Source organism: Sesamum indicum, linkage group LG8, assembly GCF_026168435.1.
Source record: "Sesamum indicum cultivar Baizhima isolate 11 linkage group LG8, ASM2616843v1, whole genome shotgun sequence".
In the NCBI taxonomy this organism is placed as follows: Eukaryota; Viridiplantae; Streptophyta; class Magnoliopsida; order Lamiales; family Pedaliaceae; genus Sesamum; species Sesamum indicum.
Genome location: NC_142664.1, coordinates 21,902,160 through 21,929,157, shown reverse-complemented (window position 1 = coordinate 21,929,157; position 26,998 = coordinate 21,902,160). Strand labels below are relative to the sequence as shown.

At 36.4% G+C, this 26,998-nt stretch overlaps 5 protein-coding genes across 7 annotated transcripts; 1 reads left to right on the top strand and 4 right to left on the bottom strand.

Annotated features, from left to right (window-relative positions):
• Positions 1 to 4,012: 4,012 nt before the first annotated feature.
• LOC105168393 (U-box domain-containing protein 45) lies at positions 4,013 to 9,514 on the top strand. The gene is made up of 6 exons (XM_011088458.3): positions 4,013 to 4,221; positions 4,926 to 5,022; positions 5,425 to 5,610; positions 6,012 to 6,119; positions 6,259 to 7,436; positions 8,396 to 9,514. Exons 2-6 carry the CDS (start codon positions 4,972 to 4,974, stop codon positions 9,180 to 9,182), a joined length of 2,310 nt encoding a protein of 769 aa, XP_011086760.1. The 5' UTR covers positions 4,013 to 4,221; positions 4,926 to 4,971; the 3' UTR covers positions 9,183 to 9,514.
• Positions 9,515 to 9,751: 237 nt separating this feature from the next.
• LOC105168674 (AAA-ATPase At3g50940) lies at positions 9,752 to 12,002 on the bottom strand. Its single transcript, XM_020695959.2, has 2 exons — positions 10,651 to 12,002; positions 9,752 to 10,578 (listed from the first exon to the last, which is right to left on the bottom strand). The coding sequence occupies exons 1-2, from the start codon at positions 11,668 to 11,670 to the stop codon at positions 10,129 to 10,131; spliced, it is 1,470 nt and encodes a 489-aa protein (XP_020551618.1). The 5' UTR covers positions 11,671 to 12,002; the 3' UTR covers positions 9,752 to 10,128.
• Positions 12,003 to 12,085: 83 nt separating this feature from the next.
• LOC105168392 (uncharacterized) lies at positions 12,086 to 14,034 on the bottom strand. Its single transcript, XM_011088457.3, has 2 exons — positions 13,773 to 14,034; positions 12,086 to 13,472 (listed from the first exon to the last, which is right to left on the bottom strand). Exons 1-2 carry the CDS (start codon positions 13,842 to 13,844, stop codon positions 12,453 to 12,455), a joined length of 1,092 nt encoding a protein of 363 aa, XP_011086759.1. The 5' UTR covers positions 13,845 to 14,034; the 3' UTR covers positions 12,086 to 12,452.
• Positions 14,035 to 14,488: 454 nt separating this feature from the next.
• On the bottom strand, positions 14,489 to 20,066 carry LOC105168391 (uncharacterized). Of its 2 annotated transcripts, none has more exons than XM_011088456.3 (9): positions 19,878 to 20,066; positions 18,586 to 19,265; positions 17,218 to 18,248; positions 16,485 to 16,770; positions 16,165 to 16,389; positions 15,831 to 16,004; positions 15,360 to 15,542; positions 15,140 to 15,253; positions 14,489 to 15,022 (listed from the first exon to the last, which is right to left on the bottom strand). In XM_011088456.3, exons 2-9 carry the CDS (start codon positions 19,219 to 19,221, stop codon positions 14,693 to 14,695), a joined length of 2,979 nt encoding a protein of 992 aa, XP_011086758.2. In that variant the 5' UTR covers positions 19,222 to 19,265; positions 19,878 to 20,066; the 3' UTR covers positions 14,489 to 14,692. The 2 variants fall into 2 exon arrangements, with proteins under 2 accessions (XP_011086758.2, XP_011086757.2); XM_011088455.3 differs by lacking the exon at positions 19,878 to 20,066 and adding an exon at positions 19,358 to 19,829.
• Positions 20,067 to 22,278: 2,212 nt separating this feature from the next.
• Positions 22,279 to 26,223, bottom strand: LOC105168390 (NADH dehydrogenase [ubiquinone] flavoprotein 1, mitochondrial). Of its 2 annotated transcripts, none has more exons than XM_088884133.1 (3): positions 26,060 to 26,223; positions 23,307 to 24,783; positions 22,279 to 22,585 (listed from the first exon to the last, which is right to left on the bottom strand). In XM_088884133.1, the coding sequence occupies exons 1-2, from the start codon at positions 26,060 to 26,062 to the stop codon at positions 23,320 to 23,322; spliced, it is 1,467 nt and encodes a 488-aa protein (XP_088740259.1). In that variant the 5' UTR covers positions 26,063 to 26,223; the 3' UTR covers positions 22,279 to 22,585; positions 23,307 to 23,319. The 2 variants fall into 2 exon arrangements, with proteins under 2 accessions (XP_088740259.1, XP_088740260.1); XM_088884134.1 differs by having other exon boundaries at positions 23,307 to 24,780; positions 26,060 to 26,222.
• Positions 26,224 to 26,998: the final 775 nt, after the last annotated feature.

Here is a 26,998-nt window from a genome sequence, read left to right as displayed (position 1 = left end):
AAAACAGACCGCCAAGTCTGCTCTTGTTTCTGTCCTAAAGTACTACAGTACTACTGCTGTTACTGTTGCATCATTTGTATCAAACAAAGTTTGGTGAGATGAGAATTTTAGGACTTTGTGGGAATTGAATCCTGATCAAGATTTTGGTCCCCCAATCACTTCATAATTTTCAAACACTAAAATCCAACACACAAATCACAATTCCTTCATTTCAGGAGTTGAATCTCAATCAACACACCTTCCTCCCTTCTTGTATGTAAGGTGTTAATGAATAATATTCAGCTCAATTTCAATGCTAAACATTACTCGGTTTTGGAAATTTTTTTATTTTGTGTTTTACCTTTCTAACAACATCGTAAATGATTCGATTATACTCGAACCCAACATATTATTGTTCAAACTTGTTTGAATTATCATCGAGTTTAAAAAGTTGTATTTGATTTAATTTAATTATTAATCTAATCGAACACAAACGAACTTCAATTGGATCAAATATGAGTCGAGCCTAAGTACTCATATATTTTTAAGTATATTTTATTAATTTTGTACTAATCCAATCGAGCCAAATCTTATTGAACAAAAAAAATTATTCAGATTTTATTTGTTAAGTTTAATAAATCGAGTTCAAACAAATTTTTATAAGTCAATTCCAATCGAGTACCGAATAATTTGATGTATTTTTTCAACCATAACCTTTCACCATCAACTATTATGCACCATATACATACTTGGCATATATATTTTTTATTATTATAATAATAATAATAAGGATTTACAAGGCATTTTTTTACTAGTCAATTTGACTTCCTACTAAACAAAATAGTATTAGTTGAGTTAGTTATTTGAAACTAATTGAATAACGTAATTTAGATAACATTATAAATACTTGAATTTAAAAATTATAACAATAAAATATTCGACAAATTTAATTATAATTCGGTTTAAGAATATTACAATTTTATAACACGATTACATCACAATCGAGATATTAGTTATGAACACCTAATGACGATTATTATTAAAGTAGGCAAATAACAGTCAATCTAAGTTTAGTCTAATTAGCAAAATGTTGAGGCTAATGACTATAACGGTATGATTTAAAATATTATTATTGTGCAGATATTTCTCCACACTAATAATAGTCGTTCGCTAATTAAATTTTTACCACTTAAATTAGTCATCATTAGCAAATTTAAATTTTATACCACAATAATAAAAAGATCAATAATTAGAAATAAAGGGAAGCTTTGCCCTTTGATCCAACAACTATAAATAACGTAAATAGCGTTGATCTCGTGAATATTTGTCTCATTTAATGTATTGAATAAATACATAATTTAATTTATTGATATTAATATAATTATATAATCGTTGCTTCTATTAAAAAAAAATATCAATTACCAATATCAAATTTTTATAATAAATTACTACTATAACAGATCAATACCCATACATTGACAGAATTGGAATCCAATTTTAGAGCAAGATCTTGTAGGGGTTCTTACCATTTCCAACGTTATAACATTTGGTCCTATCTTTAACCAGATTGGGTTAAAACTACAGTGGGTGGGGCCTCCGGGGAATACGGATCTGGGCAGGGCTGTTCTGCAAATTAAATTAATTGTTGGGGGTGAAAATTTAATAATTAAAAAAATGGTGAAATTCGAAAAGGACCACGTGGACTAGTAGCGAGCACAACCCCCTCTGCAGTAATCCGTACTCCTCGGTTGGAGACATCCGCTGATTCACAAACAAATATCAAAGCCTCATCCTTAAATTACCTAACTGCCCCTCTTAGTTCCCTTTTGCATTTTCCATTTTCCCCCCTCCCATGAAACTTTAGTTTAAGGGTGTGGATTTGAGTTTTTAAACCATTTATCAAATCGGATTTTTAATGCTAATTTTATAAAATAATTTTTTAAATTGTCACTTTTAAAATCAAAATTGAAGATGTGATTCTGTGCAGTTTCGGGCGGTTTTAATATTTATAAAAAAAATAAGATGTTGAAACTAATAAAAATAAAAAAATGAAACAAGTGTTTTTATGTAACAAGCGAGAAAAGCCTACATTATGCACCATACACATCCAACACTCTCCACAACTTCAAATAAATTAAAATATAAGATTATATATATTAATCCAACAAGAAAACACTTAACCCAACAAAGACCAATGATCAATTTTAGAGAGAATAAAGATAAAAAAATAGAAAAAAAAAAGATGAGAGAGAAAAGAGAGAGAGAAAAAATGAATGAAAAATTTAGACAATTATTAAATGGGCTTAATAATTCGATCTTTGATAACATATGAATTTTGGGAGTATATAATTCGAATATGAAACTCTTCTAAAAAATTAATTATTTTTATTGAATTATTATATATAATTTAAAAAAATTAATTATATATTTAACGATGCGGTTCAATTTTTTGAATTCTTTTAAGTTCTAAATTAAAACCACATCAAAAGTGAGGTGCGATTTTACTCTAAATTTAGAATTGTAATTCGAAAAATAAATCACGAAAAACGATTTGATTCAATTTGATTCGGGCGATTTTGGGTGGTTTTAATTTTTGTTTTTATCACCCCTACTCTAATTAATGATTGTTAATTATTTAGTTTTTGAAACTAAAGTGAAATTGTTTTTTAAAATAAAATAAATAATTTTTTTCAAGGATCAATTTAGATGTGAAATAATGATTAAAAAAAATGAGGAATCATTTAATTGGCAAAGTTGATGACCCATGACCTCATTGTTCCAACTTTTATCAATTTGTGGGTATTGATCTACTTACAAATATTTGATATTAATAATTGATATAATTAAATATCGATAATCGAAATTTCATAACATTTTTAACTGATTCACTCAATTTCTTTAAGAATGATATTTAAGACCTAATAACATTTCCATTATGTAAAAAGTCATATATCAATATAAAGTTCCTAAATTTTGAATAATGAATGATTTAAACTTTGAAGAATTGGGTACTAATTTAAACGTAATGTGATTTGAATTGAAAATAATAAGAGCACATGGGACCTCATAATAGTTGCTTTCCTTGAAATATTTGTTTCTTTATGTCTTCCTTCATAATTCATCCAACAACACTAATGATTTGACTACGTGGGACATTACCTATTTTCTTCCAACTATCTTTAAAAATAAATGTGGACTATTTAAAAATACTGAATTTTGTGTTGTTGGGTCCATTTTTCAGTAATTACTTTTGAGAATAAAGTTTATCTGATACATGTTTTGATAAAAACTATATTATATAACTTTTAATTCACTGTAATTATTTTCAATTAATTATGCATTGTTCGTGGAGTTGAAATATCGTGACTATAAGATCATGGGCCAGATAAAATTCATGCATATGAGGTGGTCTTTTTTGTTTTTTTTTTTTTTTTTTGAATGAATTGATTACTATTATATCGTGAATTTAAATTATCAACAATCAATAAATGTAAATTATCAATAATAAATATATATAATTAATTAATAACTACTATTATTCAAATTGAGAAAAACTCCTGGTCATGGAATTTCATCTTCGTCAATAAAGATGGACATCATTGGTTGTGTTGATCTGCTTTAGCATGAACTGTTTGTTTGTTATAAAAGTAATTATGTGATGTAAGTGGAATGGATTCACTAAAAAACATAAAAGATAAAGAAAAGAAACAATATTATCCGATTTTGCTTAAAAATTCTTGATTATATTATTTTTATTATCCAAAAAGGAAAAAACTTACTTGTGGAGGGGCAAAATGGACATTTGCTAACGCGTATGGCAGATCTGCTAGGCGACAAACAAGGGGGTCGGCAAATGTCGGCCAGTGAGTCGGGAGACAATCTCGGATTTGGAATTCCAATTTAGCCCCTCATATCGTTTCACTAAATACCCCCACCCCCCTACTTATGAAAACAAATATTAAAAAATGGCCTCATTACTTTTAATTATATTAATTTCCACCCCCACAATATAATATTAATTCTAATATTCCCTCACCATTTACGCCTCCACACTGTAAAATAACCCTCACCCCTCCTTCATTCTCTTCCGTTCCCTCTCATCTCTCCTTCTTTCTCTCACTAAAAATTTGCTGATCTGAATACGGAAACCTGATGTTTTTGGAAAGAGATTTGAGTTTTTGACGTTAATGCGAGTTTGCTCTTTTGATGAAGCCGCCTTGGATCGTTGTTTCAGTTGATTAGGTATGCTTGTTCCGGTGGCAATCTGAGCGCATTTTTGTATGGCTTAATGAGTTACTTATTTATTTTTGGTTTGGAATCCAAGTGTTGTGTATTGAGGGGATTTCTGGTGAGATATATGTGGTTTTGGGAAGTATTTTCTTGTTATATTTCATTGTTTTGAGTCTTTCTAATGGTGATTGATTTGGAGCTGAGGCGATGTGTTTAGCAAAAGAGGAAAAACAAAAAGATTTATCAGCTCAAGGCCTGTTAGTTTTGTTTGGATGTGATGTTGAATTTCTCATTTGACATTTTTACCCCAGTTTTAATGCACATTTTCTTTCCGTTCCGGGAATTTTTAACAATTTTCCATTGGAAGTAATTGTTTTCAGCTATCAATTATAGTTAATTGGTGCAATGTGGTTATTCTTGGTTGTAATTTGCTTAGTTTGAGTTGTTAAGGGGAAGACTTTTCAGTTGTTATTTTCTTTTTTCTATGGATGGCTTTGATGAGTAATTATTGTTGTTATTAATGAGTTCCTTTTATTAAGTTGATGTGACAAGGTTAATGATATGGGTGGTCATCATTGGTTCGCTATTTAGAACAATCAGTTGGTCAAAGAAATGGGTTTATTAGTTTTCTGCTGGGTTAAATTAATAGTTCATTTTGCTAGTAATGATGTTTTTTCTTAAAAAATAAAAAGTTTAACATTTTATCTGTTTTCCAGTTTTCTCAACTTCTGTTGCAAGCACACTATTCTTTCCACGCCAAACATGGATACTTCCGAGATTGAGGAAAATTTACTCTTCATTGGCGAGCCGAAGGTATGGACATGTAAATGCACAGATTTGTTTGTTTCATGGTTATGCTTTCTGAATTTGTTTGTTTGTTTATTGTATTTTAGTAGTTGATTTTATTTTGGCAATGATTCCATCTGCTCTGCATGATACATGATGTTTTAGTGATTTCATTGTCAATCTATAACTTTCTTAAGTTTAAGCCATGGTGGCTCAGTAACTGCATAGTGCTTCAAGCTCGCATTCATTCTTTCCTCAAGTAGCGTGCTATTTTTTGATTTTGGAGTTAATATATACATCTCAGTTTTGCATAAACTATGGACTAATATTGCTGTTTGTTGTCTTCATGGTGGAACGCCATGCTGCAAGAATCTAGTGGTTTTCTCTTAGTACATTGAATGACTAACCAACATATGATTATTGGTGCAGTTACACGGGGAAATGTGCAAGAGCCTATGTGCTATGTATGTTAAAGTGTTGACGATATTTCCCGACCTAGAAGGAGCTCGGCCAAGGAGTACGTCTGGCATTCAGGCACTGTGTGCTCTGCACATAGCACTTGAGAAGACCAAGAATGTTTTACAACACTGTGCCGATTGTAGTAAACTTTATTTGGTATGTATGGTCCTTGCTGTATTTTCTATTTCATTATTTATGCAAATTCTCCTCAGAAAATCGGAACAGTAGCCTGTCCCCTTATATTTCATAATGAAGTCTACATGAGGCGACATTATTTTCATCTTCATAGCTTTCTTGATGGTTTAATTGTTTTGTATGACTTTCAACCTTCTTACTTATTGCCTGGAATTAGTATCATGTAACGTGGTTTGAACAAGTTAACATGCTGCTGGAGACATATTTGAAAGCAGAACTGCTATTATATATGGTCAGAACATAAAATTAAAATATGGGTGTGGCTGCATGGCTAGTGGGAATAATATTTGTGTTTCTCATTGTCCTCCTCTATGCTTGCACTACTTTATATTTGTGACTTTATTACTCTTTTATGTCGTCAGGCAATCACTGGAGACTCTGTTGTTTTGAAATTTGAGAAGGCAAGATGTGCCCTAGAAGATAGCTTAAAGCGAGTTGAAGATATTGTTCCACAAGCCATTGGTGGTCAGGTACTGGATTGTGCTTGTTTCCGTAAATTCTGATTAAACATGGTCTAACTTTTGAATTTATTCTTTTTGATAGAGTTATTTTAGATTACTGTTGCTTCACTAGAAAGTTTTTCTGATTTTGAATAATGATTCTTTCCAGATTGCTGAAATTTTAGTTGAACTCGGAAGGATTGAGTTCTCACTTGATCCAGTGGAGAAGCAAATTGGTGATGAAATCATTGCATTGCTCCAACAGGGGAGAAACTTCAACAGCTGTTCTAATGACAACAATGAGCTTGAATCTTTTCACCAAGCTGCTGGTAAACTGGGTATCACCTCTTCGAGAGCAGCACTTAGAGAGAGAAGGGCATTGAAGAAACTCATAGAAAGAGCCCGGGCTGAGGAAGACAAAAGAAAAGAGTCGATTATTGCTTATCTTCTGCATCTGATGAGAAAGTACTCAAAGTTGTTCAGAAGTGAGTTGTCAGATGACAATGACTCACAGGGTTCAACACCTTGCTCGCCAACTGTCCAAGGATCTTTGGACGATGGTGTTGTGCTTGGACGCAATGGTTGTGCTTTTGATCGGCAACTTTCAAAACTGAGTTCTTTCAATTTCAAGCCACACTTCAGGAGATCAGAGCATATGCCTGTCCCTCCAGAAGAGTTAAGGTGTCCAATATCGTTGCAACTTATGTATGACCCAGTTATTATAGCTTCTGGACAAACATATGAAAGGATTTGCATAGAAAAATGGTTTGGTGATGGGCACAATACTTGTCCGAAAACTCAGCAGCAGCTCCCTCATCTTTCTTTGACTCCCAATTATTGTGTTAAGGGTCTGGTTGCTAGTTGGTGTGAACAGAATGGGGTTCCTATTCCAGATGGACCACCAGAGTCACTCGATCTCAACTACTGGAGACTAGTGTTGTCAGAAAGTGACTCAGCAAATTCAAAATCATTGGAAAGTGTTGGTTCATGCAAGTTCAAGGGCGTTAAGGTGGTACCATTGAATGACAGTGGTATCATCGAGGAGGCTGAAGGAAATGAAGAGGAAGCTGTTTCCTCACAGGAGGATGATTGTGAAGCTCATGCATTTGAAAGATATGAGGACTTTTTGAAAATTTTAGAAGAGGATGACCTGATGAAGAAAATCAAAGTGGTGGAGCAAATAAGGCATTTGCTAAAAGATGATGAAGAAGCCAGGATTTATATGGGGGCTAATGGTTTTGTGGAAGCATTGCTAGGCTTTCTGGAGTCTGCTGTCTCGGCCAGGAACAAGATGGGTCAGGAAGTTGGAGCTATGGCACTCTTTAACCTTGCTGTAAATAATAACAGGTAAGCTAAGATCTATGTTATGAGTTCTAAGTCTCTTAGTAGCTCCATTATAGAGGCACTGCACTTTTGAGAATTCCTTTACGTAGGTTGCCAAAAATAAGAATACCTCTCTTTTCCATAATAGGAATTTAGTTGTGATAGTACATGTTGACGTCTGTCATCTCTTTGCTTTGCTAGATCATGTTTATCTTTAGCTTGCACATACTGTGACACCTTAACTCCCTATTACCATCCTTTGAACATACAAGTGCAAGGATAATAAAATCTCAGTTTCTTAACTAAATTACTTATGCCAACAGTCAATTCCTAATATTTCATTTGGGATAGAGTGAGCATTGTGCTCCTGTAATATCTTTCTCATTATATGAAGAATTCTGTAATTTGTTTGAAGTAAAACTGAAGTTTACTGAAAGCATGGGTTGTTAGTCATTTGGTGTATTTCCAACCTAAATTCATCTCATTGGAAGTATACTACCATAATAGACGTAATCAATGTTGAGGTATAAATAACTCTATAAGTAGATTGTAGGCATTTGGCATACTCTTGGTTGCTTTGGGTTCTTATGTTGTTCTTACAATTTGGAATGTTCCTGATGCAAAATTTTGGTTAAATTATAGCCAATCAGGTTGCATTTGTGGTTTTATATATATTCAGTGGATGCATTCAAGTGTGGTAAGGGAGATATTGCCTTCAAGGCTTGAATTGATAGCTTCCTTAGCATTGCTTACAGTGTATTACGCAAGTGCTGTTAACCCTTTAGTTTGCCCGAAATTTTCTTCCATGCACGACATTCTATGAAAATATTATTACTTGGTGGTGGAATCTGTTGCAGAGAATACACATGTGCATGCACGCACTATAAGCGTGCAAGCTCGCACACGCATGCGTATAGAATTGATTAATTCGCTGGCAGAGTATTCTCCATGCTTAATGTGATAATTTTTTTTGTGTGGTCCAGAAACAAAGAATTGATGTTGGCAGCAGGAGTACTTCCAATATTGGAGAAAATGATTGCTAATACTGATGCTGTTGGAGCAGCAACAGCTCTTTACCTGAATCTTTCTTGTCTTGAGGAGGCGAAGCCCGTTATTGGAAGTAGCGAGGCTGTACCTTTCTTGATCTGGGTCCTTAAGAATGAAAGTGACGAGCAATGTAAGCTTGACGCCCTCCATGCCCTCTATAACATTTCCAGTAGTCCTGCAAATATCCCTCAGCTTCTGACAGCTGGCATAATTGATGCTCTCCAAGCTCTTATTACACATCCGAGCGACCACACGTGGACTGAGAAATGCATTGCTGTGTTAATCTATTTAGCTTCAAGCAAAACCGCAAGAGACCAGATTATAGTGGTTCCCGGTCTCATTAGTGCGCTTGCTACTATTCTGGATGTCGGTGAACCAGTTGAACAAGAACAAGCAGCAGCATGCCTTCTGATATTATGTAATTCAAATGAGACATGCAGCCAAATGGTCCTTCAAGAAGGGGTGATACCTTCCCTGGTCTCAATTTCAGTGAATGGAACAGTGAGAGGGAAACAGAAAGCACAGAAGCTTCTAATGCTGTTCCGTGAGCAGCGGCAGCGAGACCCATCACCTGTTCCTACTAGGCCAAGGCCGGAGAGTACTGAGGTGTCCTTGCCTGCTCAAGATTCAAAGCCTCTATCCAAGTCAGTCTCGAGAAGAAAAGTTGGGAAGGCATTTAGTTTCTGGCGGAAGAACAAGAGCTTCTCCGTATACCAGTGTTAAAAACTGATGCTAGCTTAGTTCTCTGGTTCCTGCTGTAAAGTTCTGCTGTTCTTGTCGTATTTTCTGCTTCATTTTGAGGCTTTGCGTCTTTTCGGTTCTCCTTTGTAGGGATGTAGAAGGGATCTGCCTGGCCGGTGGGTGCTGTGGAACCCTAGGATGATAGTTCACGTATTAGTATAAATTACCGTAGAAGATCAATGCGTTCAAAGGAATTTTTAGCCAAAGTTAGGTGTGAATAGTTTGTTGTAAATCCTGGGGATTCAGCTGTGCAGCTGACAACTATTTTGATATAAGCCACATATATATATCATAAAATTCAGAATTGAGCTCCAGATTTAAGCGTGTCTTCTGCATGAATGAAAGCATGGACAGTTTAGGACAGCACAAAACGACATTTTCCAGTCTGTGTTCCACATTTAGTTTCTGCCTCTTAGGGGTTTCCGGGACAATCATGTTGCTACCAGCCGTATGTACGTGTTTGCATTCTTTGATATATTTGCCTGCTCCAAGTAAATGTAGGAATCTCAACAATGAAATAACAAGAAACAAGACACAGAAAAGCACTAGATACAGATGATGTATTGATTTTTGGGAATATATCTGTATTGATTTTATGGCTTACGCTGTGCTCAATGTAAGGGAGTAATACTCTTTATTTACGTTTTCAGTGTTTTGATCGTAAGGGAGTAGTACTCCTCATTTATGACTTTTTGAGTAAATTTAGGGAGTAGCGCTCCCTGTTGTAATAATTTTAACTCTTACTTTAATATAGTAGGATTGTGGACTCTGAAAAGCTCCCCCACCCCTGGGTGATTTAATCAAAGAAAAAAAAAACTACTGGCAACGAGATATCGACAAGCCTAATCTACCCTAGTCTGGAGAACTCAAGTCTCAAACATAACTATAATCAAGCAACCTCCTTATATGTGTAGTAGGAATTCATTGTTCATCTCCTGCTTCTTGCCTTCCTCTTCCTCCCAATCACTTTCTCCTCACCTCCTCCTCCTCCTCCTTCCACACCATCCCTTTTCCCAACACGTTCACTCCTTTTCTTGCATAAAAACTTGACAACTTTCTCCATGACAGCATCCACATCTTCACTCTTCATCATCTCCTCAGCAACCTCAGCTGGTGTCACCTCCACCTCCTCCATCAGTCTCTCGATCTCATTGAATCTCCAGTGGCTCTTGATCCCAAGATAGTTTGATGCAAGAATCTTGAACCCACTGAACGTGCAATATGACATGTGAATGTGCATGTCCATACGCCCTGGCCTCAGCAATGCAGGATCTAACCTGTCTTTGTGATTTGTTGTTAGCACGATAATCCTCTCGTCAGCACAGCTCGACCACAGCCCATCAATGAAGTTCAGCAATCCGGATAATGTTAGCTGGTTCTGTTGTCATGGTGTGTGTTAGCTTGAGCAAATTAGCTCCTAAATGAAGTAGCATCAAGAACAAAATTTTACCTTCTTGATCATAGGATTTGCACTGTATTCATCTCCATCTTCTCTGTTCTCTAGGTCAATGCTGCAGTCTATATCCTCTATCACGACGATCGATCGGTTCTTGGTTGTTACCAGCAGCCTTCTGAGCTCTGCATTGCTATGCAGGCTTGCAAGCTCCAAGTCGTAAACGTGGAACTTCAGGTAATTAGCCATGGCTGCAACCAAGCTGGATTTGCCTGTTCCAGGAGGTCCATACAGAAGATATCCCCTTTTCCATGCCTTTCCCACTCGTTTGTAGAAATGCCGCCTCCTCACAAACCGGTTCAAGTCTTCTATCAGCTCCTGCTTGAGTGTTGGATCCATTGCCAACGTATCGAAAGTGGATGGATGATCAAGATTGACTGAGCCCCAAGGCCCCCAACTTCCATCCACTTCCCCGTAGTAACCGAGTGCATGGATTCTTACCACTTTCTTCTCTTCCTTTATAGCCTTTGATCTCTCCAGCACAAACGGCAGGTAGGAATCTAGTACCTTGTCCTTGAACTTCTTGTCGAATCTCAGCTCAAATGATCTTCGTTCCACGATTTCATTGGTGAAGTTGTTCTCAGTGTCCAAATTAGTCTTCTGAGTTTCAATGCAGACGAACTTCCATTTGAGCAACATCCCGTCAAAGTTGTCTATGCTTTCCTCGCCCTTGTTGATTGTGACTGAGAGATTCTTTTCTCGAGGCACCTTCGACACTTTGAGCTGCCTGACGGAGGTGTCGATTCTTGTCCTTAGATAGACCTCTGCTGCTTCAAAAATCTCGTTGTTGGAGAAACCATTTGTTTCATCTATGACAATGCACATAGTGGAAGAGAGATTTCCCATCAGGAATCCAAGTTTGGACATGATCTTCTCTTGGAGTCCCTTTGGAACAAGCTGATTGCTGACATTTTGGACTTCACTGATCACGGTCCGAACCAGCACTGCGGATGCTGCAAAAGTTGTGTATGTTGACAGCACAGCTGTTGTTGATGGCATGTCTGAAAAGGAAAACATTGTTCCTTTTCCCTTTTCTTGGGCTTAATAGCAACTGAATAAGGACAGTGAAATCAGGGGATCTTCTGTTTCTTCCCTTGTCTTTGGTTTTATCAAGAATTCATAGGTTTCTGTGTCTTCTAACCATTCTTTAGAGGGGGGATTTTATAGCAGTTGAGTTTCTGACTGGATCTTTCATTGGAAGCTGTCTGAAATTTAGTAGCATAAATTAAGAAAAAGCTTGCTTGACAAGTAGTCCATTGCCAGTCAAAACTATCCATCTTCTTGAGCAAGTTATAGGAGAAGAAGTCTATCTAGAGATTAAGAAAAGTATACACTATTCTTCTTGTTGACTGCTTGACCTATTCTATCTTTTTCTAGATAGTATCTAATGGGACCTTTACATGAATAATGAATATATGACAGGAAAAGAGAATTTACATCGAAATCAAGAATATATATATAGTACCAAATATCGCTTGGCAATGATAACCATCGAGACAGGAACATCACAACAGTACATGTAAGTGTTAGACCTTAAAGGATTCTCTAACTAAACACTCATCCAGCAAGAAAAATAGTCAATGAAATACTATTAGCTAAAGCTCTACTTTACATATAGAACTATTGGATTGATGACTGATTCGGCACAAATTTCTGCAACGTCTATATGTAAACTAGCAAGAGAACTCGAACACTCTGCTCATTCTTTCTGTTCTCGTGCAGAACCTGAGTGCAAAAACGAGCTTCTCGACTCAGTTTGATGCAAGTCTTGCTCTTTAAGTATGCTTCCTTTTTTCTAATTACTTCATGTTCTCAGCAATCCTAGCCTTTTCGTCATTGGCAAAGGCATCAAGGGACTCGGGCAGTGTATTATCATCTTTCCCTTCTCCATCTTCTTTCTTCCCCTTCTTGAGCATTTCCTTGTAGCTCCAGTCTGACTTAGCCATTTGGCCATATGGACTGGACTCATCGCGTGGAGAATCGGACACTGGAGACGAATTTGCAGACTTATATGTTGAGTACATTGGAGAATCTGCAGCACAATGTGGTTCTTCTAGTGACTTTGGTCTGTTTTTCAAAGAATGTAATCTCTTTATCGATTTCCGAATGTCTTCAGGAACCACAATGTTTGAAGGTTCCTTGTGATCCCCTGCTGCATTGGCCTTTTCTTGCACAGATGACGGCAAGGCATTTGAGGGTTCTATGTGATTTCTTGCGGCGTTGGCTTTGGCTTCTAATGAATCAGATTGCTGAGTGGCTGAAGATTTCACAGGGGAATATGCTGTTTTTACCTCTGGTTCTGATCTGCAGCCATGAGTGCCATTGCAGTGAACGTCTACCGTTATCTCCTTAACCCTCGTATTCTTTGATCCCCAATGAGTTAGAATGGACAGCAGAAAATTTAGCCATGAAATGAGGCGAACAAGAACCCAATCAAGAAAAGGGAACTGATGCACCATCAAGGGAAATTTTCTCAAGAAATCATCAAGCTGTTCTGGTAGGACTTCTGCTCTGCAAACAAGCCCGTCAATCTTATCAAACAAACGTTTAGATGGTGGGAAAACAACCTCAACCATGCTTTCAACGTTTAGGATATGATCATCCATGATGGACAGCAGCGCCAGCCAATGATACAGCATGCTGTACACAAATGGGAAGACTGAATTGAGAAACAGAATAGCCCGTCTGGCCGATGATCCTAAAGGTCCATCGAGATCTTGCACTCTTATGATTGCTTTGTGGGCAATGGCTAGAAATGCAGCCCCACAAGTGTGCAGAGGACGGCGTCTTGGCGTTGTCCCTGCAGCTGTTGTCGGTTCCTGAGGAATTCAAGCCAGTGATCAACAGAGCCAACATCTTTTCATGTGGTAAACAAGTCTTAAACCGATCACGAAAATGAACCACAAACACAATGTTGACAGGAAAAACATGAAACAACAAGCTCAGTGATTGGATTTTATATATCGTTCCACAACAAGAAAAACAGATAAAATGACACAAAATCCACAACTTTTTCTCCTTGAAACAGCATGGATGAAGATAAATTCATGCAGAAGAATTCATGTCTATATCATTGTTTGAAGTCATGAAAGAATGAATCTGAGGGGACAAATGCATACCAAATTCAAAAGGGAAACTCCAGATTTCATGACCTTTACAGGTAGCGTGCAGAGGAAGTGAAGAACTCTCATCTTCTTTTTATTTTATTTTCTGTGGAAATATTTTGGAGAACTTAGACAAGATTCAATACACTTCAGCAGGTATTGAATCCTATATACAGGTACAATTCTTGAATTTCGATAAATTAGGAGAACAAATGGCTGTCATTGATCCTGCCCGTTGTGTGTGTAGAGAGACTCAGAAAAATGAGAATGACTGTCATCTTTTTTTGTCTAAGATTAGAACAAAATATCGGGATGCAAACTTTCGCTACTCACGTAAAATATTTTTAAGTGCGGAATTTTTATGATCATATTCATAAAAGTTGGGACGTTGGTCGGATTTCTCCTGTCTTTCTTCACATAATAAAAAAGAAAAAAAGAATACAACTATTTTAATGTTTATTTTGCATAAACAATATATGGTGAAAAACAAACTCTCAAGATCTAATATTTTCATACTGAATTTATCCACCCTAAAATAGCACAACTAATAGTTATAAAATTTATACTAAATTACATGGACACCCTCTTGAAGTTTGATATGTTACAAAACGAATTCTGAATTTCAAAAATTATATTACACTCCCTGTAGTCATATTTAGTACAAGATCACAAGAAGAGTTGAATATAGTGATGAATATGATTGCAGCAACTGCTAATGTAATTTTTCGAGCTAAACATAAAGGGGGTCTAAGTAATTGTTCTTAAAATTTATCCTGTAACATTTTGTACTGTCTAAAATTGTTTGACAACAACGAAGGCAGTCGTCCAAAAACAAACTCAACAACAATGGAGTCCTCGAAATGCTTTCATGTCATGAAGGAAGATCATAAGCTAAACAAATATACATATATATATACACACAAAGGGTGTAGCTACTACTCATCGCCTCTCCATATCTCCCGGAGCAGCTGATACCGGAGAACATTTCTACCACCTTTTTCCTTTGGCATCAAGCTGAGTTTTGCCAGAGCAGAAGAACTCTGGCAGCTATCAGGAATGATTGAAATCAAGGGTGAGTCGAGCTCGTCTAGCTCGTCATCACTAGTGTAGGACTTCTTGAGAGTTGATAGTCGGCTACTTTTGAGCACTTGCCTTCCGACTTCTCCCACACAAGTAAGTAAAGCTGCAGGAGGAGGTGAGTATTTTGTCAAACTTGCTCTGCATGGAAAGGTTGTGATTACGTCTCCTAAAGAATCCGAAATCTCCTAAATCATGAAAACAGAGGCATATTAGTAGGATTGGTGTATCATATAGCAACAGCTATGAAGTAGAGTACTTTGGATGGATGAACAGGTATTTTGGTTATGTACAGAAGTACCAACCTCTGAATCTAGTGCATTGATGATGTTTCTTGGAATGGGGTATGGACAGAATTCGTCAGGGACAAAGTTGTTTAGAACCCTTTTGATTATTGCTGGACCAAACGTTGGGCAAACCTTTGAAAAAGGAAAAGAAGTTACACTGAATCTGAAGCAGAAAATTATTGACATATACATATGGTTGTCGTTTATGGTTAAAGAAGTGGTTTGATGCTCAGTCTACCTCTTTTCTGGTGGAAGCATCAGCAAGCATTCCAAAGGGAAGCATCATGAGATCACTGAGTGCATGGAGTAGACGAAAAGCTTTGAAAGATTTTGATCTCTTGCTATTTCCAAGAACATTATCCTCAGTCGAATCGTCTTCCAGGCCAAAGAGATCTGTAAGCCATCTTGACCAGTTCCCGATCTACAAGACAATTAACGTAATCAGAACATTGAACTATCTGCAGGAAATATCTGTAATCTTTTAGACCTGTCTATGTCCTCTTAGTTCTTTTCACACCATTACGAAGAAACTCATACTGAAGAGACAATCTAGAAACTCGTGCTCATGAAATAGGAAAGCTTTTACGGGGATAAATTTTGATCAAATGCTTAAAAGCATGTACAAATCATAAAAGAATACATGACAAAAGCATTTACGGGGAAGGGAGGTATACGAAATAATATCATGTAACATTTCTCGTGCACTTACGACATTTTTCAATTGCGCACCAGCACCGAAGCTTGATTTACCAGCTGGAACTGGAAGGACATTAGAATCACAAATGGGATCAGAAACAGGATCAGTTGGCATGTCTTTAGCAGATTCACGTAGAATAGCATTGAACATGGCAACGTCGAGCCTATTAACTAACTGCTCCATTACCTGAAAACAAAGCAAAGGAAGTCTTCTTTGAGCTTTTTCATTCTCAAAGTCATAGATATTGGTTTGTTGCTGAGTTTCAGCGAGTCACATATATCAGAATCCAAGTAAAAGATCTTTTGTTGTAAATTCATGTTAGCATGTCTATGAAATCGAGACATACACGAATAACGAGCGCAGACAAGCAGCCGCACTCACGTCCTCCTGCGCGAATTGGACAAAGCCTTTCACATGCATCTTTGAATGCTTTCTTCCATAACTCTATGGAGTAATTTACCTGCTCATGATTACCCAAAGTATTTCTTTTCCCACTGGTTTTCTTCTTACCTGAGCCTTTGCTTCTGTAACTGCGTTCGGTGATTGTAGGTTGCATATGTGGAGTAAAAGTCTACAACAAACAAATAAGTTGGCTATAATTGATCTCAGGACTGTTCAACGAGGCAAGAAATAGTCGAGTTGGGTAAACGGGAAACTGAGAAAAACCTGCCACCATACAGACTCAACAATTCGAGAAAAAAGCCAAGCTTCAACTTTTTCAACTGCGATAATGAACGTCAAGACATCCTCCCAGTCATCAGACTCTCCAATTGAGCTAGATTTCTGTCCCTCTACAAGAGAGGAATCAACCCGTCTATTTGGATGTTTTGAGGTCAATTCAGGTCCAGCTCCATTACTTTTTATTGTCGGTGCACTAGAATGTGGCAATTCTGCAGCAGTCTGGCTGACAATGGCCCTCAACATTATTGAATTAGATAACCAGAAAGTCAGCCTGTGGAAACAATAACGTTGAATTTGGTGACATGAATAGCATGACAGAGAAGCAAACCAGTTTACCTGGTAAGGATTACACAAAAAAAGACAATAAATTCTATCCACAAGCATAAACCTCAAACATGACAATGCTCATCTAGATTCTCAGATTCAAATTATTCTGGAAGTGACTTTTCATGCAAGTGAGGAAAAGGAAATATGACCACAACCTTTTTTAGAAAGAAAAACAGACAGACAAACCTCCAGACGCGGGAGTTGCTTTTAGTGCGTGAAAGTCTTTCATCAGAATCTATGTAGATTTTCACCTTCATGTGTAGTGTTTTCAAATAGATGATTCAATTATATGTTGTGTCATCACGTAACATGGCTTTACAACAAATGTACAAGATTAAAAAGTATAGATTCAGACAATTGCCGTAAGTACGATTTTCCACTCACAACCTACCTTGTAACATCATTTCCACATGCTTTAGAAACCAGAACTAAGCCAGATAAGGCAGCTCTTGCTGCACAAGCACGTTTTGCTTGAGACCCTGTTCTGCAAGCATTATTATAAAATCTGGAGAGTCGTCGAGCTGGAGTATGGACCTTATTTCCAGAGCTTGAATGCTCAGCAACTATGGAATATAAGCCCACCTCAATTGCTGCTGCTTCCCTCAATTCTTCTTCGAGCATCTCCACTCTATTTCTCCATTCATTTTTACTGTCAGAAAGATCACCCTTTGGTTTACCTTTCTTTTGAGATCCTCTCGGTATATCTAGGTCTGGTGGTTTTCCGCCACCATAAATATCAGCTAGAAATCCATTTCCTTTGATCGAACCATGAATCTGAACAGACTTCACATGCTTTAACCGAGCTTTGTTACTGCTGGATGGTGGAATTGCAGCTCCTTGCCTATTGGGAACAAGCATATCATTCCTCATTATATCATGACTTTTAGTATCATTTTCTGACAAGAATTTACCAAGTAAACTCTTCTCTGGAACATGGTTCGTCCCTTCCATGATATGTTCATCCCGTTCACCATCTTTTTGCTCCCTTCTCTTTTCATCATTCCCCCAGCCAACATGTGCATCATTTATTAGCAAAACTTCGGATTGAAACTCTTTCTCTTGAGAAGCATGGTAGTAGGGAGAGTTAGCGTTGGTACCGTTTTTCCTATAATGATCAGCTGAAAAAACTTCAGATGCAAATCTTTCAAAAGATTTATCTTCCACATTTCCCTGCATAGAATTCGCCACAATGTTGTTGAACTTCCCGTTTGTATCTCGGAAACTTATGGACGAGGGAGAAGATTTAATCAAGGGGGTAGCAGAGTTCTTCTTGACATATGTCATGCTACGCTCAGAAAACTTGCGCAAAGCAACGTAGCCATTTACTTTTTTCCAATTATCTGATGATGCCTCAGCTGATGAAGGATCTAAATTCCCATTTCGCTCTTTGGTATGGTCAATTCCAGCATTTCCATATCCGTTCTGCATTTTCAGCAGCAAATTATTACACAGTACAAGTATTCACACAGGGGAGGAAGAAAAGAACTGCCTACATGCATAAAATAAGTCAAGATTTCATCAACTTATCTATATCATCCACACAAATGGAATGTCTGTAGACAGGTATATATTCAAACACTGTCATTTAGGAAATCCCATCTCTCCCTCTTTCTTGTCCGTTACGTTAGTTCTATGTTATAATCAGAGTGAACACAGAAAATCTTATTACCAAAAAGCTCCTAAATGTGGTAAAATCAGCTATATGGCTTGAGGTAAAACTGTGAAGATAAATTAGACATCAGAGGAATAGCTAGTCTACCTTGTCGCTTTGAGACGGTGAAGCTATTGTGCCCTCATAGTTTGATGAACCAGCAGTCCTTGATGAATGGGAAGAAGCATCGTCATCCGTATATGACGTGATCTCAAGGTCATCGTCGTCATCTTCCAAAGATGCTTCTAATGATAAACCAACACTTGGTGATGAGTTAGAGCTATCCCTCGCAACCAGCTCCAGACTAATAACCAAAGCTGGTTGCACCAAGTTATTACCATTCTTCTTTAAGTTCAATGGAGCATTAATGCTTAATACATCTTCGATTAATGCATAATCTGCAAGATTAAACAATGCTGTCCCCAAGAGTTGTCCTTTCGCCTTATCTTTACGAGGCTCAAACAAGCTAAACTCTAGATAATTCTTTCGAAACTTGTCGCTGGCCTTCTTTTGGTAGAGGGTTAATGGAAGCATGAAAGACTCGTTAAATACAATGTTCGAATCGCTAGCAACTGTAAGAAAGGACCCTGAATTTTGATCACCATTTTCCCATTGAAGCAAAACTGTTTGAACAGATTTTAGAGATTCTGATGGAGGCCATGGCCTAATCTCCTGTACATGGACAATGTAATCAACTTTAATGACAGCACCCTTTTTGTGTTTCGACTTGAGCCCAAGAACCATAGCTTGAGAAGAATATCAAGAGCTGCTGATGCTGCTCCTTGTGCCTGATTGAATACAAATTAATCAAGAAATCCAAAATTTGGTTAGTTTCATCAACCAAAGTATATAATCATCAGCATTATATACAAGAACTTACAAATATAATGAAACTGGAACGGTATTATGACCCGAGATAAACATCAGAGTTGATGATTGAGATTACTGCATCTTGTTTCCCAAGCAAAATGTTCAAAACCATGTAGAACGAATCCATTTACTTTTATCTAATTTCTTGTAGATAATCATCTGCGTAATTTGCCTCTCTCTCTCTCTCTCTCTCTCATACATACACACACGCATTCAACCCACAGAAGATGTGAGGCAAAGAGTCACAAACAGGGAAGTAGAAGCAAAATGCAATGAACCAGATCAAGATTCTTGATCACATTGAAAGATCAGTTGATCTTTTAGCATATCTCTCTTCACATTAACAGAAAATCTTCCTCAGAAAAACCAAAGAACCAAAGGGGTAAGAAAATGACCATCCAGCTGCAAAATAAATGCAATCATAAATGATAAACAACACACAACTGGAAAGCATATCAACAGGATATCATCACATTGTGCCCACAACAAAGCAAGAACAACAACAACAACAAAAGTGAAGTCTTTTATACCTTGAATGGAAATGATGAAGAACCAATGAGACTTGTGCTCCTTGCACTGCTGTTATCTCTGATTTTTGGCAAATGGGATTCCTTGTTTTGTTTGTTGAGAAAGTAATAATCTAAAAGTTGTAAAGTAAAAAAGATGGGAAGATTGAAATATGCTGTTCTTGCACAGTCTGTTGTTAGCTTTTTTACTCTTCTATGTTGTCTGAACAAGAAAAAGGAATGAAATTTGAGGGATATGTGATTGGAAAATTGACCAAATTAGCATAACGTGACAGAGACAAATACAGAGTTCATGACAACCTGCTCAAAAGGAAATCAATGTAGACTAAATGAACATACTTAGCATTCTGAAAATGAAAACATATATAACAAATAATAAAATATTTCAAATAATTCTTTATAATGAAAAGAATTGTTTGAATTATGCTTTTAACCTTTAAAAAATTAAATAAACAACATTTTTCTAATAAAAGAATTACCAATCCCGTACTTGAAAAGATTCTATTTATAGATTGGTCAATAAATAAGGTTGTCTGGTTGAACTTATTTAAAACATTTGATAAGTTGAGACATGTTACAAAAACGTTAGATTTCATTTTCAAAATATTTAAGTAAAATAAAATTATGGAACGTTGATATCATTTTCGTAATTAATATCATCTTATAAACTTGTTTCTTAAAAACATTTCTAAACGTTTTTCAATGTCTTATAATAAATAGTTTGAAAAGTTTATAAATTCGTCGCATGAAATAGTCACTAATTATCTTAAGAGCCCATTTAGGGAATTAGGGACAACTAAATATATATATATATATATATGTAAATAGTGTTTTTCATGTAATTCTTGAAATATAATCACGATCTACCTAAGTCAGCTTTTAATATTAAAAAAAGAGATAATTATATTTATATTTTTTAACCTATAGTTTATTTACATAAATTATTTATATTTATTAAATAGTTACACATATACTTATCAAAAACGTCAATATTATTTGCATAACTTATCTCTACATTTTAAAAAAGTAAATAGACACCCCTGCAAATTGTCAATATCGTTGTGCAAACTATTTCTATTTTTTATTATTATAAACAATTTATGTAATTATACAAAAAGCAAGAATAATTTGCATAAATAAATTATAAATTAATAAATATAATTATCCTATACAAATATTAGGAGTTAGTAATATAGTGGGGTGGGCCCACTTTGTGATTCCACAGGGGAGGTATGGTAATTAAATATCTATTTAATGGCTTCTAACTGATTATAGGTATTGAAATAAATAAATGAAATGCTGGAGATTTGAGGGAAGGTTGAAGCCACCACGTCTCTTTCGTGGCGGTTGTAATGTGCGTATTAATTATTTATTTTTATTTTCTATAAGCATAAGGTTGCAATAGCTGCTGTTATTAGAAATGAGAATAAATTATAAATACAATTATTTTTTAAAAAAATTAAAATTGAAGCGTTTGAACAAACAACTTAACATGTATAATGTTACCGGTAAGTCACAAGAATTGGTAGAAAATTATTTATAATTTTTTTCTCAAATCAATTTAATTTATGTAGTTCAAAATCAAACTATAAATAGGATATAAGTATCGATGAACTCTTATTTTAAGTCTTTGCAAACACCTAATTGCTTAATTCGTTGATGAGAGCAAAAGGTGCAAACCATTTTAGAATTTTGAAACCTCAACCTGTCATCAATACAAAGGCCTCTTGGCAATAATAGTCCAATATTCGACCATGTTAATAATGCAAGAAGCATACCACAACCTGTTTCTCAGATGATTTACTTTGTTATACCTCACCAACCAAATTTTGTGGTACACCACTTTCCAACAGGATCCACTCCACTGATTTCAAGATGTTCGCTCACAAAAGTAAAATGGGCAGCAAGGAGAGATGTTTGTTGTCGTAGGAAAGATCGAAAATAATCAAACATTAAAAAGAGCATGTAAAAGAGGAGCATATCGTCGCAAATCCTAGGTTCGAATAGCATAGACCTGGAACTTATGTTGTCTATTCACATGAGAACAATCAATGTATCATGTCCATCACTGGAAATCTCATTTTGGCTTCAACAGGTAAGTAGCATAGGTTAAATGGCATCAGTTCAGTAGAATAACATCAAAGAATGCCGAATATAACAGTAATAATTGCGTGCACTCTACACAGAAGATCATGAAAACTATGATACAGAAGATCACCATAAAAGAAGCTTCAAGATCATTTCAACAAGAAAAGCAATCTAACAAATCTTTTTCGTTATGAGACTAACATCTAAAGTAGGACTACTCAAATGCAAAAGCATGCGATCTACCTCTTGAAAGGGATTATGTTCAGTGCACAAAATTATCAACCGTAAGCAGATAATCAGTTCCAGGCAGTAGGACTAGACCAAACAATGCTTCGGTGTTGAGACATCATGCCCATACATTATTGACAAAGTATGGATCAAATACAGATTGCAACATTCTTTATATCAAAAAACCTTTGACCGGATGAAACCTCATCCTACATCCCTTGAGATTAAAGAAACAGACAGCAGAGCTCAAAAGACATCAATGTAGAATCTTAATGCAGTCTTATGGGGTACAACTGTTAAATTGGAGATGCTGCTGGAATAATGGACCGGTTTCTGAAATGATTCTCCATTTTATCAATGTTTATTCGACTGGATCTAACAGCAAAAGCATTTCCCTACAAAACAGGAAACAAAAAACTGTGTATGTTAAAGTTGGGATATTTCAGGTGCCCCGTAGTAGAACAGGAAGAACAAACTAAATTCTCATTCTTAGGTCAATAAACTGCAGTGCAATTCCTTTTCACTGATTTAAGCATAACAATGACTTGGTTTCAGGTTCATGTCAACTTAAAAATTGATAAACAAGGGCAGCTAGCATCTACAATCTCCATTAGTTTAGATTGCAATAGACCCACATTAGCTGGCTAACTGCTTCCTTACAATGCGAGACGCACAATTTCTCAGTGGGGCAAGATAGCAATGTATAGCATAAACTGTGGATGACTGTAGATACATGCATTAGCATTCAAGCATATAACTAACAAAATATACTCCAGCTTTTTAGGGAAGAGACATCTGCTCCAAGACTGATAAAGTACAGCATACACCAGATTGTTAAAAAAGAAAAAGTCTCCTATGTTCTTTCTACTCCCAATTTATCTAATTAGCAAAAGAATTATCGCCAAACAAGCAAATCAACCAATCTTGCAGATCTAAGCATGACACATTCAAAATCCAGAGATTTTGGATATGCATTAAAGAAAGAATCAAATTGCCACTAGAGTCGAGATAATGATCCTCCAGAACAATTAGAAAAGAACTGGAAAAGGTAGCTGAGATAATGATCCTCCAAAACAATTAGAAGGGGACTGGAAAAAGGTTTAAACTTAGCCATGCCTGAAAAAGAAAATCAAGCAGCAGCAGCCTGTTGTAACTCTTGATCTGCCCGCTCCCTGATCCTCCTTTCAAGCTCTGGTCTAAAGTGCCTGATAAGCCCCTGAACTGGCCAAGCAGCAGCATCACCCAAGGCACAGATTGTGTGTCCTTCGATCTGCTTGGTCACCTCCTGAAGCATGTCAATCTCCTCCAACTTTGCATTTCCCACCTTCATCCTCTCCATGATCATCCAGAGCCATCCTGTACCTTCTCTGCAAGGTGTACACTGGCCACAGCTCTCATGCTTGTAGAAGTAAGAGAGTCTGGCAATAGCATCCACAACATCAGTTGACTTATCCATCACAATGACAGCAGCAGTTCCTAACCCTGACTGCACAGCCTTAAGTGCGTCAAAATCCATTAGCACATCCTCACATATGTGTTTAGGTAACAATGGAACAGATGAACCACCAGGTATAACTGCAAGTAAATTATCCCATCCACCACGAACACCACCACAGTGTCTTTCAATAAGCTCTTTCAGTGGTATACTCATCTCCTCTTCAACAGTGCAAGGCTTGTTTACGTGGCCAGAGACGCAAAACAGTTTGGTTCCAGAATTGTTTTTCCTTCCAAAACCAGCAAACCATTCCGGTCCACGCCTTAGTATGGTGGGGGAAACAGCCACTGTTTCGACATTCGTAACAGTTGTAGGGCAACCGTACAATCCTGCATTGGCTGGAAAAGGAGGCTTCAACCTAGGTTTCCCTTGCTTGCCCTCAAGGCTTTCCAGAAGAGCTGTCTCTTCACCACAAATATAAGCTCCAGCACCAAAGTGGATGTAAACATCAAAGTCATAACCAGATCCACATGCATTTTTTCCCAACAGTCCAGCTTCATAAGCTTCTCTCCTGGCCTTCTCTAGGTTCTTTCTTTCATTCACGTACTCACCCCGGATGTAAATATATGCAGCCCTTGCCCTCATTCCTACTCCAGCAATTAGACAACCTTCCAATAACTTATGTGGATCATGGCGCATAATTTCTCTATCTTTACATGTTCCAGGTTCACTTTCATCAGCATTAACGACAAGGTATGAAGGACGGCCATCAGATGCCTTTGGCATAAAGGACCATTTAAGCCCAGATGGAAAACCAGCGCCACCACGTCCTCGAAGACCAGATTTCTTTATCTCATTGACAATCCAATCAGCTCCCTTGAGCACCAGGTCTTTTGTCCTGTACCAGTCTCCACGTTTCATTGCGCCTTTCAGAAAGGGATCATGCAACCCATATAGGTTTGTGAAAATTCGATCCTCATCTTTCAGCCCACCAAAGTGGGTTTTCTCTGGAGGTGGTGGAGGTGGAGGAGCCTGTGGGGTGCTAGGAGAAGTTGCAGCTTGGCTGCTGAATAATCTACTTGATAGGCCCCAATTCTCTCTGGAGCGACGAACCAAAGCCGTCCTTTGTAGAGAAAGAATTCCCTTTATAGGTGCCTGCTAAAGTAAATATAATATCAAAATGATCGAACAGAAGACAAGCATCAGCTAAGGCCTAATAAGTAAATGGATATCCTTTCCTTCAAGTAGACAAATAAGAATGGTATAAATCATCTTTGCAGAGCAGCCCTCTACACTGCAGTTTAAATGTGCCAGCCAAACCTCCAAGCTCTAAACCGCATGTCATATAGACAAGAAAAACCCACAAGACAATAGTAGGTCATGGATCCTTAAAGCTTGAATCAGAAGTCACTCCATTTACCCAAAGGATAGTCATCTCACAGATGAGAAGCCAATGATTCAAGAACTTTACGGATAAATATTATCATCCTCATCTAATTCAGACTCAGAGAACAAAAATAAGACTCTGAATAAACTGAAAACGGACATAAAGGCTCACCAATCTTAGGATTTATGGAACTTCTAATTAAACTAGCAATACCCCATACTTTTGGTGCATCCAGGTAAAAGTAAATTCTATATTACAATGCTCTGTCATAGTCAAATAAGGAAAGTCCAAGAATTGGGGAAGGAAATTGAAAACAGTTTTTTGCCTCTGGAAACAGGGGAATGAATAAGCATGTCAACTCTACTAGACACAGGGATATTAAAGCAACCAACCAAGCACATCAAAACATCAGATTTTAGTAAAACCAAACAGAACACCAACATCGGCTTTGCGCATTGTCAATCCAATTCTCAGTCATCAGTACTCCCAAGCACTTCACACCCTCGTACTTTAACTCTTTGGTTTCCAGAGACAAACAACCCACATACATTCTACAACAAACCTGTTAGTAGATACAAAACCACAAACTTTTTCACAAATTTTCATACTTTAACCTTCGTTGTACCAAAAATTCCATCTTTGCCCATCTAAACCCAGAAAGTACATTTCTCTTGCATCCACAACGCATCCAAAAACTCACAAAAAGAAATGCATCAAAGTCAAAATTTCGGGAACATCAATTCAGTACAAGGCTTCGATCCACGGACACATAAGACGAACAGTCATTTTCCTTTTACAAATCACAACTCGACCCCTCGAACAAGAACCCTAAGAAGCTACATTTATTTACAACAACTAAACTTAAAAAAACTAGTTAGGGCCCTAAATTTGTTATTCCAAGAAAAAAGTAAACCAATGCCAAATAGAAATCCTCGTTATCCACAAATTCCATAACCAAGATCCAAACTTTACACTTCCACTAGACATTCCAAAGAAAGGAAAAACCAACAGCAATGATCAATCAATTCTATTCAATACAGTACGTACCATGATAGCATGAAATCTTGTAAGGCCACAGGAGCTGCGGTGAACTGGCGATGCAGCAGTCGACGAGCGGTGTTAATCGGAAAAGAGGGAGAAAATGGAGGTAGTATAGAAGCAGAAGGAGCCGAATATCTGCTGGGTGCGGGGAAGCCTACGGTTGGGCCCTTTAGGATTATTGGGCTGGACCTTATCCGGGCTATCAGTCACTTCTTTTATTCAGAGGGTGTTTGGTTACGCTTTTCTAAGTAAAAATAAATTAATAAAGTGTTTAAATAAAATAAGATGTTAAATTTTATAAAATATAAAAATATCTTATAAAAATATTAAGGTATTTGACATGATAAAATTTTTAATTGGTAAAATAACCAAAAAAGATATGATATTATTAAAATTAAATAAGTAGTTATTTCACTTTTATTTTTCTACATAATTGACTTTTTCTCCTAAAACAAAAATATCTATTTACATGTTTGAAATTCCAAATTTTGACAGTTTTCTTCATCATTATTTTAACACGGCGAGTTTTTTATAAAAATTATAACATCTTATAAGTTTGATGTCTTATTTATCCAAACACTTTAACTGCCTATAATTTAAATAAAATTTGATATGTTAAAACTCTTAAAATATTTTATAAGATACAATAGCTTAAAAATATGAAAAATTATATTTATATCTCATGATTTAAGGTTTATTTATTCAAAATCGTCCATATTTTTTTTAAAAAAAAAAACTTACGTATACAACCACTAGAAATATCAAAAACTATTTCCATAATCACGGGTTAAATACAATTTACTCCCTATATTAATAAAAAAGTACAAAAAGGCCCCAATAGAAAAATAAAGTGTAATTCACTCTCTGTGACATTAAAAAATAATGCAATTCGAAAAGACTAAACTGCACTTTATTTTTTTACATGGACTTTTTTATATTTTTTCG

What these genes read in the sequence shown, in the direction of transcription:
- LOC105168393 (XM_011088458.3), top strand. Translation starts at nt 4,972, where the DNA reads ATGGATACTTCCGAGATTGAGGAAAATTTACTCTTCATTGGCGAGCCG. An exon ending in TCTTCATTGGCGAGCCGAAG is followed by an intron (nt 5,023 to 5,424) that starts GTATGGACATGT and finishes TTATTGGTGCAG; the next exon opens with TTACACGGGGAAATGTGCAA. An exon ending in CTTGCTGTAAATAATAACAG is followed by an intron (nt 7,437 to 8,395) that starts GTAAGCTAAGAT and finishes TGTGTGGTCCAG; the next exon opens with AAACAAAGAATTGATGTTGG.
- LOC105168674 (XM_020695959.2), bottom strand. Translation starts at nt 11,670, where the DNA reads ATGTTTTCCTTTTCAGACATGCCATCAACAACAGCTGTGCTGTCAACA. An exon ending in CAAATCCTATGATCAAGAAG is followed by an intron (nt 10,579 to 10,650) that starts GTAAAATTTTGT and finishes CCATGACAACAG; the next exon opens with AACCAGCTAACATTATCCGG.
- LOC105168392 (XM_011088457.3), bottom strand. Translation starts at nt 13,844, where the DNA reads ATGAGAGTTCTTCACTTCCTCTGCACGCTACCTGTAAAGGTCATGAAA. An exon ending in GAGTTTCCCTTTTGAATTTG is followed by an intron (nt 13,473 to 13,772) that starts GTATGCATTTGT and finishes TGAATTCCTCAG; the next exon opens with GAACCGACAACAGCTGCAGG.
- LOC105168391 (XM_011088456.3), bottom strand. Translation starts at nt 19,221, where the DNA reads ATGGTTCTTGGGCTCAAGTCGAAACACAAAAAGGGTGCTGTCATTAAA. An exon ending in TGTCTGCGCTCGTTATTCGT is followed by an intron (nt 16,005 to 16,164) that starts GTATGTCTCGAT and finishes CTTTGTTTTCAG; the next exon opens with GTAATGGAGCAGTTAGTTAA. An exon ending in TCAATGCACTAGATTCAGAG is followed by an intron (nt 15,023 to 15,139) that starts GTTGGTACTTCT and finishes TTCATGATTTAG; the next exon opens with GAGATTTCGGATTCTTTAGG.